General features: G+C 38.6%; 1 protein-coding gene across 5 annotated transcripts in view; it reads right to left on the reverse strand.

Annotated features, from left to right (window-relative positions):
* Positions 1–13,758, reverse strand: part of LOC134653109 (calmodulin-A-like) — a 255,376-nt gene that overhangs the window by 19,622 nt on the left and 221,996 nt on the right. For 4 of the 5 annotated variants that reach the window (XM_063508413.1, XM_063508414.1, XM_063508412.1 and 1 more), the window contains one exon: positions 5,078–5,111. In XM_063508413.1, coding sequence (XP_063364483.1) covers positions 5,078–5,111 — 34 coding nt within the window. Of the gene's footprint in view, positions 1–5,077; positions 5,112–5,201; positions 5,585–13,758 lie in introns of those variants that run through there. The other variant, XM_063508416.1, reaches the window with a different exon arrangement.

Here is a 13,758-nt window from a genome sequence, read left to right on the forward strand (position 1 = left end):
TGTTCCCCAAAAACGACCTCCATATTTAAAATTCATTTGTTTACGATACATGTCTGACTTTGAGTCACAAACTTACATATATGTGTGCTAAATTTGAACTTAATTGGTCCAGTAGTTTTGGAGAAGGTAGATTGTGACAGACGGATAGACGGACGCACGGGTGGTCCTATGGGGTTTCCGTTTTTGCCTTACTCAGTACGGAACTCTAAAACAAACTGAGGTGTCAACCCACAGCCGTCATAATAATATTTTAAACCACACCCATTAAGTAGGTCAAGTTGGACCTTATTTTAATTAGTAAATAGGGTTTAATTTGTATGCGATTATGAAGTTCAGCATTGGTTTGAGGTATACCAATGAGGGCAAAGGAACTGGGAATAGCGGGGAAGCGTCATGGCATGGTAGGGATGTTTATAAGGAATTACACAAGCATTTGATGGGCCTTCAGCAGTCCGTTGGAACTGGTTCAATAGTGTAGTTCGTTAGGTTAATCTAGATTACCTATGTTGTGTCCTGGTCTGGACTTTGTTAGAATCTCATGATCCTGGTAGAGTTTGGGTTGGAGCATAATATAACGTAACTTGTAGTGGGGTTTTATTTGATAGTTTTAAAGAAGTTCAATTAATTTGTGTTAATTTTGAGGGTTTTATTGTTTATTGGTTTGTGGATTAGACAAGCGCTAGTATTTAAAATTGTACTAAGTGAAGTCTAAACTATTGATCAATAGACTTATTAAGATTGTAAAGTTTGTTTTGTTCATAGTGCCATTCATAGTGAATTTAAATTATTTTGTTTGTTTATTGATTTGTGCTCAGACAAGCGCTAATGTATGTGAATATATTGGTGAGGTTTAGGTTACAAATCATTAGATTACTAAAGGTTTTAAAGTCATGTTTAGTTTTCAGTGCAATTTATTAATTTGTGATTTAATTGTGTTTAATATATTTAGTGTTCTGACTTGGATTATTTTAGTGATATTTAACACCGAAATGATCTTGGTTAGAGGACTCTATATATTAATTTAAAGTTAGTTTTGCGATTTATTTCATAGCTTTCTTATATAAATTATGGGGTAGACAGAACAAGTTCCAATTCAGCACAGTGCTGGGTGGTTGGAGAAATAGGGCGGGTAACCAAACGGTGTCAACTACAGCCCTAGTTCACTAATTGCGGATTTTTGATAAATACCAGGTGGGACCTGGCAGTTCCTGCGTTTATTAAGACAGGTTTTACCCCTGGAATCTGGACGATTTGGGTTGTCATCTAGACTTCTTAAAAAAGCCAGGTTCTAGTCCAAATATCCCGTATCTATATATTTATATATTCACTTTTATATTACCCTTTTCCGGCTATATATCCGCTGTCCCAACCCCCTGTGTGGATGAATTGGCCAGCACACGAGGAATAGGATCTAGACTAAATCGAGCTTCCTCACTCGTCTTAGTTAGCTGTAGACTAGAGATTACTCATTGCACATCGAGTAATTACGCGAGTAAATTAAATGTGTATCCCGGGATACTAGTTTGCAAATATATCGGTAGAGTAGTTGGTTAGTTTAGCTGTTAAGGCTAGGTTTTATATTTGTTTGGCTTAGGGAATGTAGGATTAATCTAGGTTTATAATTTTAATTTAACAAAGCCATTAGATATTCACAGTAGATAGCTAGGTTCCCCTTCAATACATTTGATATGGCTATTTTTATTGTATATTACGATTATAATTATGGGTTTATGGGTTAATTTCAAAATAGCAATAGCTAGGATGTAGTGTGGGGTTAGGGAATATTAGGATTTTATTACATATATTTATTTATGACTTATTGACAAACTTGACTTAATTACTTATGACTTTAAATATATCTTGGTCCTTTGCAACGCTACTGGTAGAAATATATTGTGGGAAAAACTAAAGTTAATAACCACAATATACTGTAGTATTGTAGAGTCAATTTGCTTATGAAAGAAATATTTATTTTGCCTGTCCCTTGGCAGTCTGTATGACGATTTCGTTCTGTTTTCTGCAGATCTGTAATTTTCACACCCGGCCTTAAAATACAAGGTCATATTATTATTGAAAATATATCAATGAGTGGTTTGTCCGGGCTAGGTCGAGGCAGATGCAAGACCGTAGTTTATTTTGGTCCGAAAGTGAGATTCAAAATGACTACAGCTAATGTTTGGATAAAATCATTTCATTGAATATTAAAATACCTATACTACAAAATTACAGTATTCTGGGGATTTAGAGTGGATCAAATACAGCTGCTCTACTATCAGTATTTTGTTATGTTAAATTGTCCCTTTGATGTCCTCTCAATGCTGACGAAAAATGTCACAAATAATGACTTGGTCAAATGGTGAAGTAGGCCAGTCATTATAAAAGATGTCCCTTCTGGACCACAAAATAGTTCCTTCCGAACTGGGGCGGGGATTCTGACCTGCAACTGGATGATGATCACGGGTGTCGCGGAGGCGGAGCGACATCTATACCCCAAAAACAAAAATGTTTGTAATTGTGACATTTATTAGAATTCATTCTGACATTGACCAACTGACTATTACTTTTGACAGACTTTACTACTTTGACATACTTTACTGACAATTTTACTATGACATTTCTCGGACATACTTAATTATGACATTTTACTATTGACTTTTTGTTTACATCATATTACAGACTTAGTCTGACTAAGACAAACATTACTAAAACTTGTAATGATCTTTCTTACACCTCGGACATGTGTTACTTTGACATAGTTCAAGGATTAATTATTATTTGACATTATTAGGATTTATAGGCGTAATATTCATAACTCTTTCCTTATATGCAAAAAGGATTTCGGTTACTATTAACGGTTACGACGAAGGGTTCTACATAAACACTAGACGATCATTTGGCCAATTTACTGATCCAATTCAAGATATTAACTTATTTAATTAGTATTGTTTTAGGTTAATAACATTATTTTTATATTTATTAATAAAAGTATTTACGGATTGCGGTATTTTAAAAGGGTTTTTAGAATTTTAGATTTTCTTATTGGAATTTTTAGTATTTTAGGCAAGTCTAGGTCTAGCTAGGTAGGGTAAAGTAGGGTTAGTTGAGTAGAGAGGTGGGAGAGTGTTGCAGTATCGGAACCGGTGTCGCCGCTCGTTCCTCTCCACATTTACTAACACTCGCGCAACGGTAGTAAAAACTAGCTAGCGCCTTGTGTGCGTGGTGAATGGATACGCCTTCTTTAGACAGATTTGATGTCTGGCTTCTTAATCTGAACGTTATTTTGCGCAAAAAGTCATGTTTACGTCGTTTTTCGGTCAGCGCGGGCGAGTAGCATGCGAGCGTTTGCTCAAAACCGGCGGCGACACGTACTCTGCTCGCATCGCCATTCTAACTTGTTCTGTGGGTTCATGTGACTCATTCACGTGCTTATGTATCGGTAGGTAAATGTCCATTCGATAATTAGCACGAACAGAGAACAATTGCACACAATTCATTAGCTTAGACAAACTATCGCTGGGACCGGTGGAATGAAAACATTGAACGCTAGGTAATACAGTGAAATCTAGATAATACGAAGTACTTGGCGTTTACAAATTAAATTACACAAACCTATTACGAACTTACGAACTCCATTTACTAACAAGAGTTCAGCTTAAAACACCTATGTAGCCACTATAGCGGCGCCAAAATTTATTTTATAGTAGTTACCTTACTCCTTTTTCTTTTAATTTTCTTTGCTGGTGGACTTGTCTATTTTTGTGTAACATTAACATAAACAATTAGGTACCCTGTATCCATCTAGCTTGAAGTGTTTAGTGAGTAAGTTCTATTTTTTGTAACTGAAGTGGCGATGTATGTAGAAGGTTATTACAATACACGACTTTCTTATTTTCTTCTTCTTAACCCATAATAGTTATTTGTACAACAAGAGATCAAAGTTTGATATTTCTTCGAGTGCTTATTTTGAGTCCCGTGCAAGCAAAATGCGATTTTGCTCACTGTTTTTAAGTAGCAAAGTACCCTTATTCGAGCTGCTGAGGTGAAAAAACTCTTTACAAGACAAAAATTCGTTAGCGTGAGCTTTTTGTCGTTCCCCTTGGGATTGTGTTATCGGTTCGAATTTAGAACGAATTCCTGTGCAAAATGCTGTAGCGAGAACTATAAAGCTGATGCACTTAGGTAAATAAATACACCAGCAAATCAAATGAACAAACAATTTTGAATGCCGACTATGGCTGAATATTGAAAAATATATTACCTACGTACAGTCAGCATCAAAAATAGCGGATCAACTACGCGTCAAAAGTATCTATGTATACCTTCTTTAATAACTTAACACATTCATTGCCACCCAGCCAAACAAGACATCCGCGCCAGGCCACAAAAAATTCTTCATATACAGTGTGTGGCCTACAACACGGGCGAATAATTAAAACGTAGATTCTACTCCTTCGCCGTGTTGTAGGCCACACACTGTATAAAGGTGTAGTACCACGATCCCGACTATCGGGTCGTCCGGCCTGCATGGGAACGAATTCAAAAAATACCCGATAGTCGGGTTTTTGGCACTGAATGTGTTAACACAGAAGGATTATCTGCATATTATAAGATGTAGAACAATTAGACTGTGAAAGATAATACCTACCTATTTACTTTTGAACTTTACTTTGAACACGAATTGTAGAGCTATCTAAATTATTGCCTCTATGTATTTGGAAAAGTATTGTTATGTACTTTTGGCGCGTGTTTCATTCATAACTATTGCGCGCTGCTCATTCATGCTGGTTGTACCTACTTACTTAATATTCAGTAGGTAATCGTAATATTTAATTGAATTATTGAATGTAACGCTAAGTAAATAATTAACCTTTTCGACGCCTTGTCAAACACAAAAGCTGTCTCTCAGACGCCACGTCACCGAAGTGTCAAAACTGAGATTGAACTTTATGCATATGCACCTAGGTTTATGTTGCTATGTGGTCTATGACCGATTAATACGTCTTTGGCGTTGGACCTGCGGTGCGTAGGTATATATCGGTCATTGGCGTCCAAAAGGTTAAATATAATTTAAACATACCTGCCACCTGCTCCTCTGTAAGGCCATACTCGGACTGCGTGAAATAAAAAATACAATAAATTTCAACATCATACACAATCACACGCATACAATAAAACATAGATGCAGTATATAAAACACCCACAGAAAGTTGTCTCGAAGCTAAATCAGTAGTCAACCGTCGCAATCTCCTGTATTCTTTATTATAAACATCGTCAGTCGCTGCAGTCTTAGCCATTTCCACTTATTTCACAATTGTTTCACAAACACGTAAACAGAACATATATATTTTCGCACACGAACAATTTTTTATCCGCTCCGAAACTTTTATCGCGAAAACTTTTTCCAATATCGAAGAAAAAACTTTCACATTTCAATCCCTTTCTGAACTTTTTTTTTGGTCGAACAACAAATTCGGCTGGTCCGTTTTTTTTAAAACACTTTATTCTTTGTAAAACGGAACGCTTTATTTTTAAAGATCGGACGCTAACGAACTGGCCGGTTGACACGCTCGACACATTGTCAGTGTGATTATAAAGCGTATTCTATATTTAAAACAGAATCTTGCGCGCTATAATCATCCGACTCCGACGCTAGATGGTCGTTCTCTAATGGGTTTTAAAAGATTGTTCATAATTTCTTTAATTCAATGAATGAAAACGTGACATATTATGTTTTAATTACGCATATTTTGTAATTAATGGGTTTTTGATTGTCATTGCTTACAGTGCGTTTAAAGCAAGTTTGTTTGTCACTCAATCGGTTCTCGGCTGGTCCAAGCATATAAACCGTGTGAGTGAGAAAGAGAACATACCTATATCATGTGTTAGGGAGAGCCAACATGATTCATGACGTCTTAGTGAAAATTCTGTACTATTATATGTATTCTGGTAGGTGAGACACACTGATTTTTTTTTATAGATCAAGCATTTGCTCACGGTCAAGGTCGTATGAAAATGATATGAAAACCATAACAAATAATTAAAGGGTGGTTCAAACCTTGACGTCCAAAAATTTTTTTTAGATTTCTCACGTCGTCGTGGGCTATCAGAATATACCCCATATATGTTAGCCGATTTTTCGTAGTTTTCGAGTTATGATTTTTTAAACTTTTAACTTTTGTTATGAAATTCCGGGGTTCCCATACAGAGTGACTAAAAAATAACTGCATTTCCCATTGCCAGGGAGGTGTTGGGATTATACTGAGCAACTTTTACTATATGGGAGCAACCCCGAAATCGCAAAAAAAAATTTAGCTGTTTCATACATTTTGGCCGGTCCGCATTTTCTATGGAAGGGTAAATTTTTTTTTTCGCGATTTCGGGGTTGGTCCCATAGTAAAAGTTGCTCAGTATAATCCCAAAATGATAGCCCACGACGTGAGGAATATAAAAAAAATTTTGGACGTCAAGGTTTGGACCACCCTGTATATCATAAAAGTGCGGCCAACATAGATGCACCGCCCGACTTATTTCCTCAATGTTGGCAATACCGCAGCGAATTTTGGCAGGAAAGTTATTGACTCATCAAACATCAACAGTGACGTAATTTGACATTTTAATTATATCGCATTTCATTTTGGCTAGAGGCGAACTAGGTATTTTGTAAACAAATATTATATGTTGACATTTAGACTGAATGACTGACAGTAGTAGGAAGTAAATAATTTCACACCGTTAAGAAAAAAGCGGCCAAGTGCGAGTCGGACTCGCCAATGAAGGGTTCCGTATTCAGGGGATTTATGACGTATTAAAAAAAACTACTTACTAGATCTCGTTCAAACCAATTTTCGGTGGAAGTTTGCATGGTAATGTACATCATATATTTTTTTTAGTTTTATCATTCTCTTATTTTAGAAGTTACATGTGGGGGGACACATTTTACCACTTTGGAAGTGTCTCTCGCGCAAACTATTCAGTTTAGAAAAAAATGATATTAGAAACCTCAATATCATTTTTGAAGACCTATTTAAAGATACCCCATACGTATGGGTGTGATGAAAAAAAAGTTGATGAAAATTTTTGAGTTTCTGTTCTAAGTATGGGGAACCCCCAAAATTTATTGTTTTTTTTTCTATGTTTGTGTAAAAATTTTAATGCGGTTAACAGAATACATCTACTTACCAAGTTTCAACAGTATAGTTCTTATAGTTTCGGAAAAAAGTGGCTGTGACATACGGAAGGACAGACGGACAGACAGACAGACAGACAGACAGGACGAATCCATAAGGGTTCCGTTTTTGCCATTTGGCTACGGAACCGGAAAAATGATTAAACGGTACTAGCCGATACTGTCACAGATTTAAAAATCAAGGTTAGAGTCAGTTAGAGTCATTCTAAGCTAACTTTGCACCGATTTAGTTAGGTCGAAGTGAGGCAGTGTCATTAGCCACTGATGACATGGCCACACTTTGTCATTGCAATGCGTGTCGAAAGGTTTTGAACCTACCTAAACACGTAACTCTACTAAATTTTTCCGTAAATAAAGAACACATATCATTCCTTATTGAGATAACCCATATATTATACAAATTTTATAAATTCGTTAAGTAAGTAAATGTGAGTTTAACTTAAAACGGGAAAAAATTTGAATTTTTGTAGCTTACCTTAGCTAATAGAAGAGCCGAAGCAATGAGAACAATTAAGTAACACGTATACATTTTTTCCAATACCTACTAAAACAGTGAACAAAAAATAAGCAATTCATTATTTTTCATCAATCATCAAATGGTACATGTAACCCCATCTAGCGCTAAGGTAGTGAACTATAATCTTTAGCAATTACTTCAACAGATGGAGTAGTAATCGTCATCTGATAAATCTATCGATTATGATTTATCGAAAACAAATAAATAAATGAAGCGGTGATGTTAGAGTGTAACCGACGTCTGACTTTCGCAGGTTCAATCAAATCCGGGCCCGTACAAACGAGTTTTCCGGAACTTATGTACTTACCTACGGAATATCATAGGTAGCTATGCGGTGAAGGAAAATTGTCAATGAGAAAAAACTGTTGCACAAATTTTGTTGCTCTACAGATCCCTCCGCTATATCACTAGCTATTTTATACTAAAAGCAGTATAAACTGCTACGGTATAAAACTGAAAATAAATGAAAATTAGATGTTATGTTTTCTAAATCTAATGACAATTAGATAATTAAATAAGTTTAAATGTTTTCTACTGAGAAAATTTAAACCTTTTATGGTTTCGGTTAGAGTCTGCCTTGCAAATATAGTTTAGTTTTTGTATGAGTTTTCTCATTGCCTTTGATTTGAAATTTGTGTTAGCCACCTCTTAATGAAAAAAAAAAAATGTGTGGCATAAAATACATTGTTTTCCTCTGAAGTATTCATTTATTTATTTACCGTTACAAAAAAACCCTGAACTGTTGCGGTCTCTCAATGTTCTTAATTTATTGTGATAGCGATGTTATATGACCATGGAGCGGATGCGATAAATTTGATATATTATATTGCCTCTCCATCACGCGTTTGGTTTGTGGACAGAACTAGCGAAATCTGCTGCTAAATCATTTGAGGTTTGCTGTTTATTTGTGGTGAATATTATACTACAATATTACATGTGGTTTTTGATTTAAGATAAAAAAATCTCATGGTCGGATCGTGTCAGGAACACAGAAGTGCTACGCCGTGCTAATGTCAGCGGCATTGAAGCCTATCTAATGCGACGCTAACTGCGATGGTGTGGTCATGTCTCCCGTATGTCTAATAACAGAGTTGCTAAGCGCATCTTTTACTCAGAATTGCAGTGGAAAGCGGAAACAGGGCGGCCAACTTTTGCGATACAAAGATGTTCTGAAGCACCACATGCGGAGATGTGACATTGAACCATCGCACTGGGAGACTTCGGCACAAGATCGGCCGAAGTGGAGGCATACGGTGAGCACAAAAGTGCAAGCCTTCGAAGAGCAGAGGCGAGTGGAACTCGACGCAAAGCGTGACGAGTTAAAGGCCCGACCACCTGCGGTCATCAACTACAATTATGTCGGAGGGGTGCTGACCTGCGGTGAGTGCGGTCGTACATTCACTGCAAAGATAGGCTACGTCAGCCACCTAAGAGCCCACGATCGTCGGTTTCAATAGCTAGTACAACCCCACAGTCACCGTGGCCGAAACCGACCAGGAAAGGATGATGATGATGATGATACATTTATTAAACGTGATACGATACAATGTACGTAATTATTGCAGTGAATATTTATTACGGACTTTGCTTCGGTACTCGATTCAGATTTAATACCCTGTTACGGTTTTGAACTCTCGTCGCCGTCGTCATTAGTCTTGGTGATTGGCACGCACCTCACGACTTTCACTTAATTTCGCATGCACCAATCAGCGTGAGCGATCTTTAAAGTTGTGTCAAATTAATATCAAAACCGTAGTTGTTAAATCGGAATCGGGCTCTCAGTTTCGTCGGAATCGTGTCATTTCCTCTAGGGGATGGATCCAACAATAAGATCCACAAATAAGGTGTACAATGATTTAGCCATGAAAAGGTAGCATAAAGAGGAATCATTTTTTCACACCACCTATTCGGAAAGGAGCTTTTTCTCACTACGTTCGGGATTCTATTGTAGAATCCATCGCTTCATTAAGGATTCAATGTACGCCCTTGACGGAAATATATCATTTTGATCCCTTGTACACAAACTACTATTTCATTTACTGATTATTCGTTACATTTATCGTATCATCCGGGTAGGTACGAAATTAAAATGGGGTAGGTACATAAATGAGCTCGATTAAATACCTACCTATAATTTTAAAAATATCGTTAAGTATAAAAATTTATTAGGTAGGTACCTATAATTAAGTTTATATGATTCATCACACGATTAGGTACAAATGCTTACAAGTTTTTTTACTTGCGAATGAAAAGCTTATTATAGTGCCTCATCGCTCTAAAATATTAGTCCAGAACCATAATTACATTTGCGTAGCGTTCAAATTATTTGTATCTTTCTCTATTTGACTTAATATTATATATTTGAATTTATAAGCACAAAAAGGTGTGAAAGCCAGCTTACCGAACGCAGCGAAAGCGTAAACCGTAAAAGTGAGTGATTAAAGAAAAGCGGCGGACCGTTTACACCGGCCGTTAAAATGGCCGCTCCCTGTTCGGTGAAACATTACACGGGTTTTATACTGATTGAGTGGAAGTAATAGGGAGTATTACTGCAATGTTTTGCCGCCAGAGTGCAGCACTAGTGACTTAAGTATACCATAGAGTAAGTTATACATACTGTACCTTAAACTGTTTTTTGACAAGTTTTCACAGACAATCAAATATGACATTGATACATCAAGGCGGTTTGCTTATAAAGGGTCTACCGGGAAACGCGAAATCGAAGCTCAGCTATCTGCCTCTTTATCGCTCGAATATGCAAGAGTGATAAAGAGGTTAGATAACAAAATGTCGACTCTCTCGTTTGCGGTATAGACCATGTATAGACCCGTAGATTGTTTACTTGTTGTTGATGTGGCGCCCCCTACGCAGACTTTCGCGTAATATTCCCTATTGTGGCGCTTTCAACCAAACGGGAACTGTTGTCGGTTGTCAATAAGACGCTATTTAGATAGAGCTTCAAAATTAAATCAACCTAACCGACAACTGACAATGTGGTACCTTTTAGTTGAAAACATCACGCCATGGTTACAATAAGGCTGAAACTGCCAATGAAGGTAAGTGGAAGTTAACTGTAGTTGGCGCTTTTCTGGATTCCATAAAAAGGGATCATCGTTGACAGATTTTCAGGCAGGAGCGGCCTTAGTGCACGCTGCTCACATCACGTGTGAGCCCGACGCCACGCTGCACGCCCCGCCGAACGAATTTTATTTTAAATAAAATAAGAAGGGAAGACTATTAGCGATAACTCATAAACGGCTTAACTTATCAAGTTTGCTTTAATTTTGTTTGAATGAGTTTATTAAGCACTATTTTTATGATTTTTTTCATATTTTTTGGATCGATTTTTCAAAAGTTAGAAGGAATAACCGTTTTTTATTCTTTCTAAATTATTATTTCCGAAATGATTCACTTTATCAAAAAATGTTGTTTGCAAACTCCTATTTATTTTTAAAGACCTATCCAACGACACCCCACACTATAGGGTTAAAACGATAAAAAAAAATTACAGAGGTACAAAACGCGAATGATTTAAATATATTTGTCTATGCTAATTTTTGAAAATTTGAAAACTATGTTTTATGTGATATGGTGCGCAGATGATCAAACCGACTTAACAAACACTTGGGGTTAACAATCTCGACTTATAATGATGATAAGTAAATGGTAAATGTACCATCTAGCTTGAACATTATAAGTTGAGATTGTCAACTCCAAGTGTATGTCAAGTCGGTTTGATCATCTCCGCAGTGCTTAAGACACATGTTTTTAATATTGTTGATTTTAATTGGTGTTAATTTTCTTGAAATACAGTTTTTTTATGTTCGATTTCATAAGTTTGTTTCATTACCGTCCACTGATAAAATTACCATCTCGGCCGAATTCATTACCAGCGCGTAGTTCATTACCAGTAGCCTTATTAAATGAAAAGTAATAACGTTACAAAGGTGCCTTTAGCAGAAAAATGTTAATAAATGAATCCACAAATTGACGAAACTCAAAAGTTTACCATTTAAAAGAAAAATTACAAATCGAGAGAATCTCACCGATTTGCACGAAATGAGAGAATGACCCCATACGGCTACACAAAGTACTAATCGCAAAAACAATATTGAATGAATGTATGAGTGAATTTGAAAGAAACTTTTTGGTTTATCTTGCAGGCGGCGGTTCAACTTCAAAATCTTGCTGTCATTACATAATTTTATTGTTGTGTGCGTAACTTCAGATCTCGTACCCATATAACAGACTCTATAGGAAAATTTGTGTAGCTCTATAGTATAGAACTACACAGATTTTCTTTTTACGTCACATAATTTTTTCGTCAACAGCACGTTCGTGGTGCGGTTGTAATCTTATCTTAAGATGAGAAATTTGTTAAAAATTCTGATCTTTTTTCTAAAAGGAATCTTACAAAAAGCTTTATCCTAACGGGTCACAGAGTAAAAGTTGAAATATTCAAAGTTTCAAAAGCATTAGCGGCACCATTACAGTTGCTGCAGTCGTTAAAAATCGATTTGGCGGTTTCCTTAAATTAAATGGGCGATTGCATGTTGGAAAGACGGTCGTAATTGAAGGAGAAAGGGCCAATTGGGCCATTTTATCTGGTGATCAAAATTTAGGGTACCTAATAAGGTAGATGCGGACATTGCGGACCTCTACTGATGTGCAGTCGGAAACTTTGGAAAACTTACGGAAACTATGTAAAATGAGGTGTGAAAATTGTAAAATAAATTAGTCTTTCTTTGGGGTGGAGTGGTGTGATGACCTCCCCGAGCGGGAGACAGGGGGAAGTTTGGGTGGGCTTCGGCCCGCCCAAAGGTCCGTCTGTCACCCCCGGTCCACCCTGGGCAACGCCACTAGCGACTGGCATTCGTGCCTCTTTCTAGTGGCGGCTAACATCCACACTGGTGTTGTCAGTAGGTGCAGGTCACTACTGACGACCTATATACAACCTGCCTGTGCTAGGACCTGCACAGTTGAGCGCCGTAAGCAAGGATGACGGGATCCTGGCGATTGAGCCATAGCCAACCCGCGTGGCAACACGTCTGCTTTGGCCCTAATTTCGGGCAAAACGGTAGCCCGGGCTACTAGCCACAGTCCGGGAAATGGTCTAGTGAGGAACCGTAGGTGGGCTCACGGCGAGAAGTGAGGGGGCCGCAGAGGCAGTTTCGGCTGCTGATGCGGTGGTGAAAGGCCATGCTGAGGAAGTGCGTATAGGTGAATCGGGCGGAGGGCGTCTGACCTGGACGACCCTACGTTCCACCCTTACACATTTCCGATGTCGCGCAACTAGCCAACTTCTCACTTCTATACCCGAGTCGGTGTCCTAACGACTGAAAGCACCTTTTATATGTGTGAGTAGGCGTTCCCAGAGGTGGGGCCCTTGTAGGGTGGGAGCCGATGAGGATGAAGAAAATCGTTACGAACTATGGATAACAGGTCTAACGAAAACCCCCAAGCTGATCCAGCAGCGTCCATCGCTAATGGTGAAGCCACACAGGCGAGACAAGCTGTTCCAGTGACAGTGCGTCAGACCGAAACCCCGGCCGGTCCGCAACCCAGTTCATCTGGGGAACAGACTGGCCCAAACTCCTTCCAGGACTGGCAGGTAGTGGACCGAAGGTCCAAGAAGCGACCCCCTGCTGGGAAGCCCCACCCCGCCAGACCTGCGAACTCTTCTTCTAACCCACCCCCCCCTGTTAAATGTCAAGGTGGGGTGGCTAAGAAGAAGAAGAAAAACAAGAACCAGAGGCGTGCAGCTCGTCTAGCGCGAGAGCAGCAGCTGGGCAGCACACAAACACCAACACACCCTGCAACCGGTGTGGGCGCGCAGACTTCCCAGAAGCCGGCACCCAAACCGGCGCCGAACAAGCAGGATGCTGCTGGCAGGCCTCCGCCAAAGGGGAAAGGTTCCACCCTACCCCCCAAGGCTGGAACGTCGGCCAGTAGCCCTACGAGTTCGGCCGCAGCTCCACCCAAACGACGGCCCGGCAAGTTCGCACGAGCCGCTGCTAAAAGGACGCGAGACGATTCCTTCTCCCCGCAAGGAGAT

Source organism: Cydia amplana, chromosome 12, assembly GCF_948474715.1.
Source record: "Cydia amplana chromosome 12, ilCydAmpl1.1, whole genome shotgun sequence".
NCBI classification, from domain to species: Eukaryota; Metazoa; Arthropoda; class Insecta; order Lepidoptera; family Tortricidae; genus Cydia; species Cydia amplana.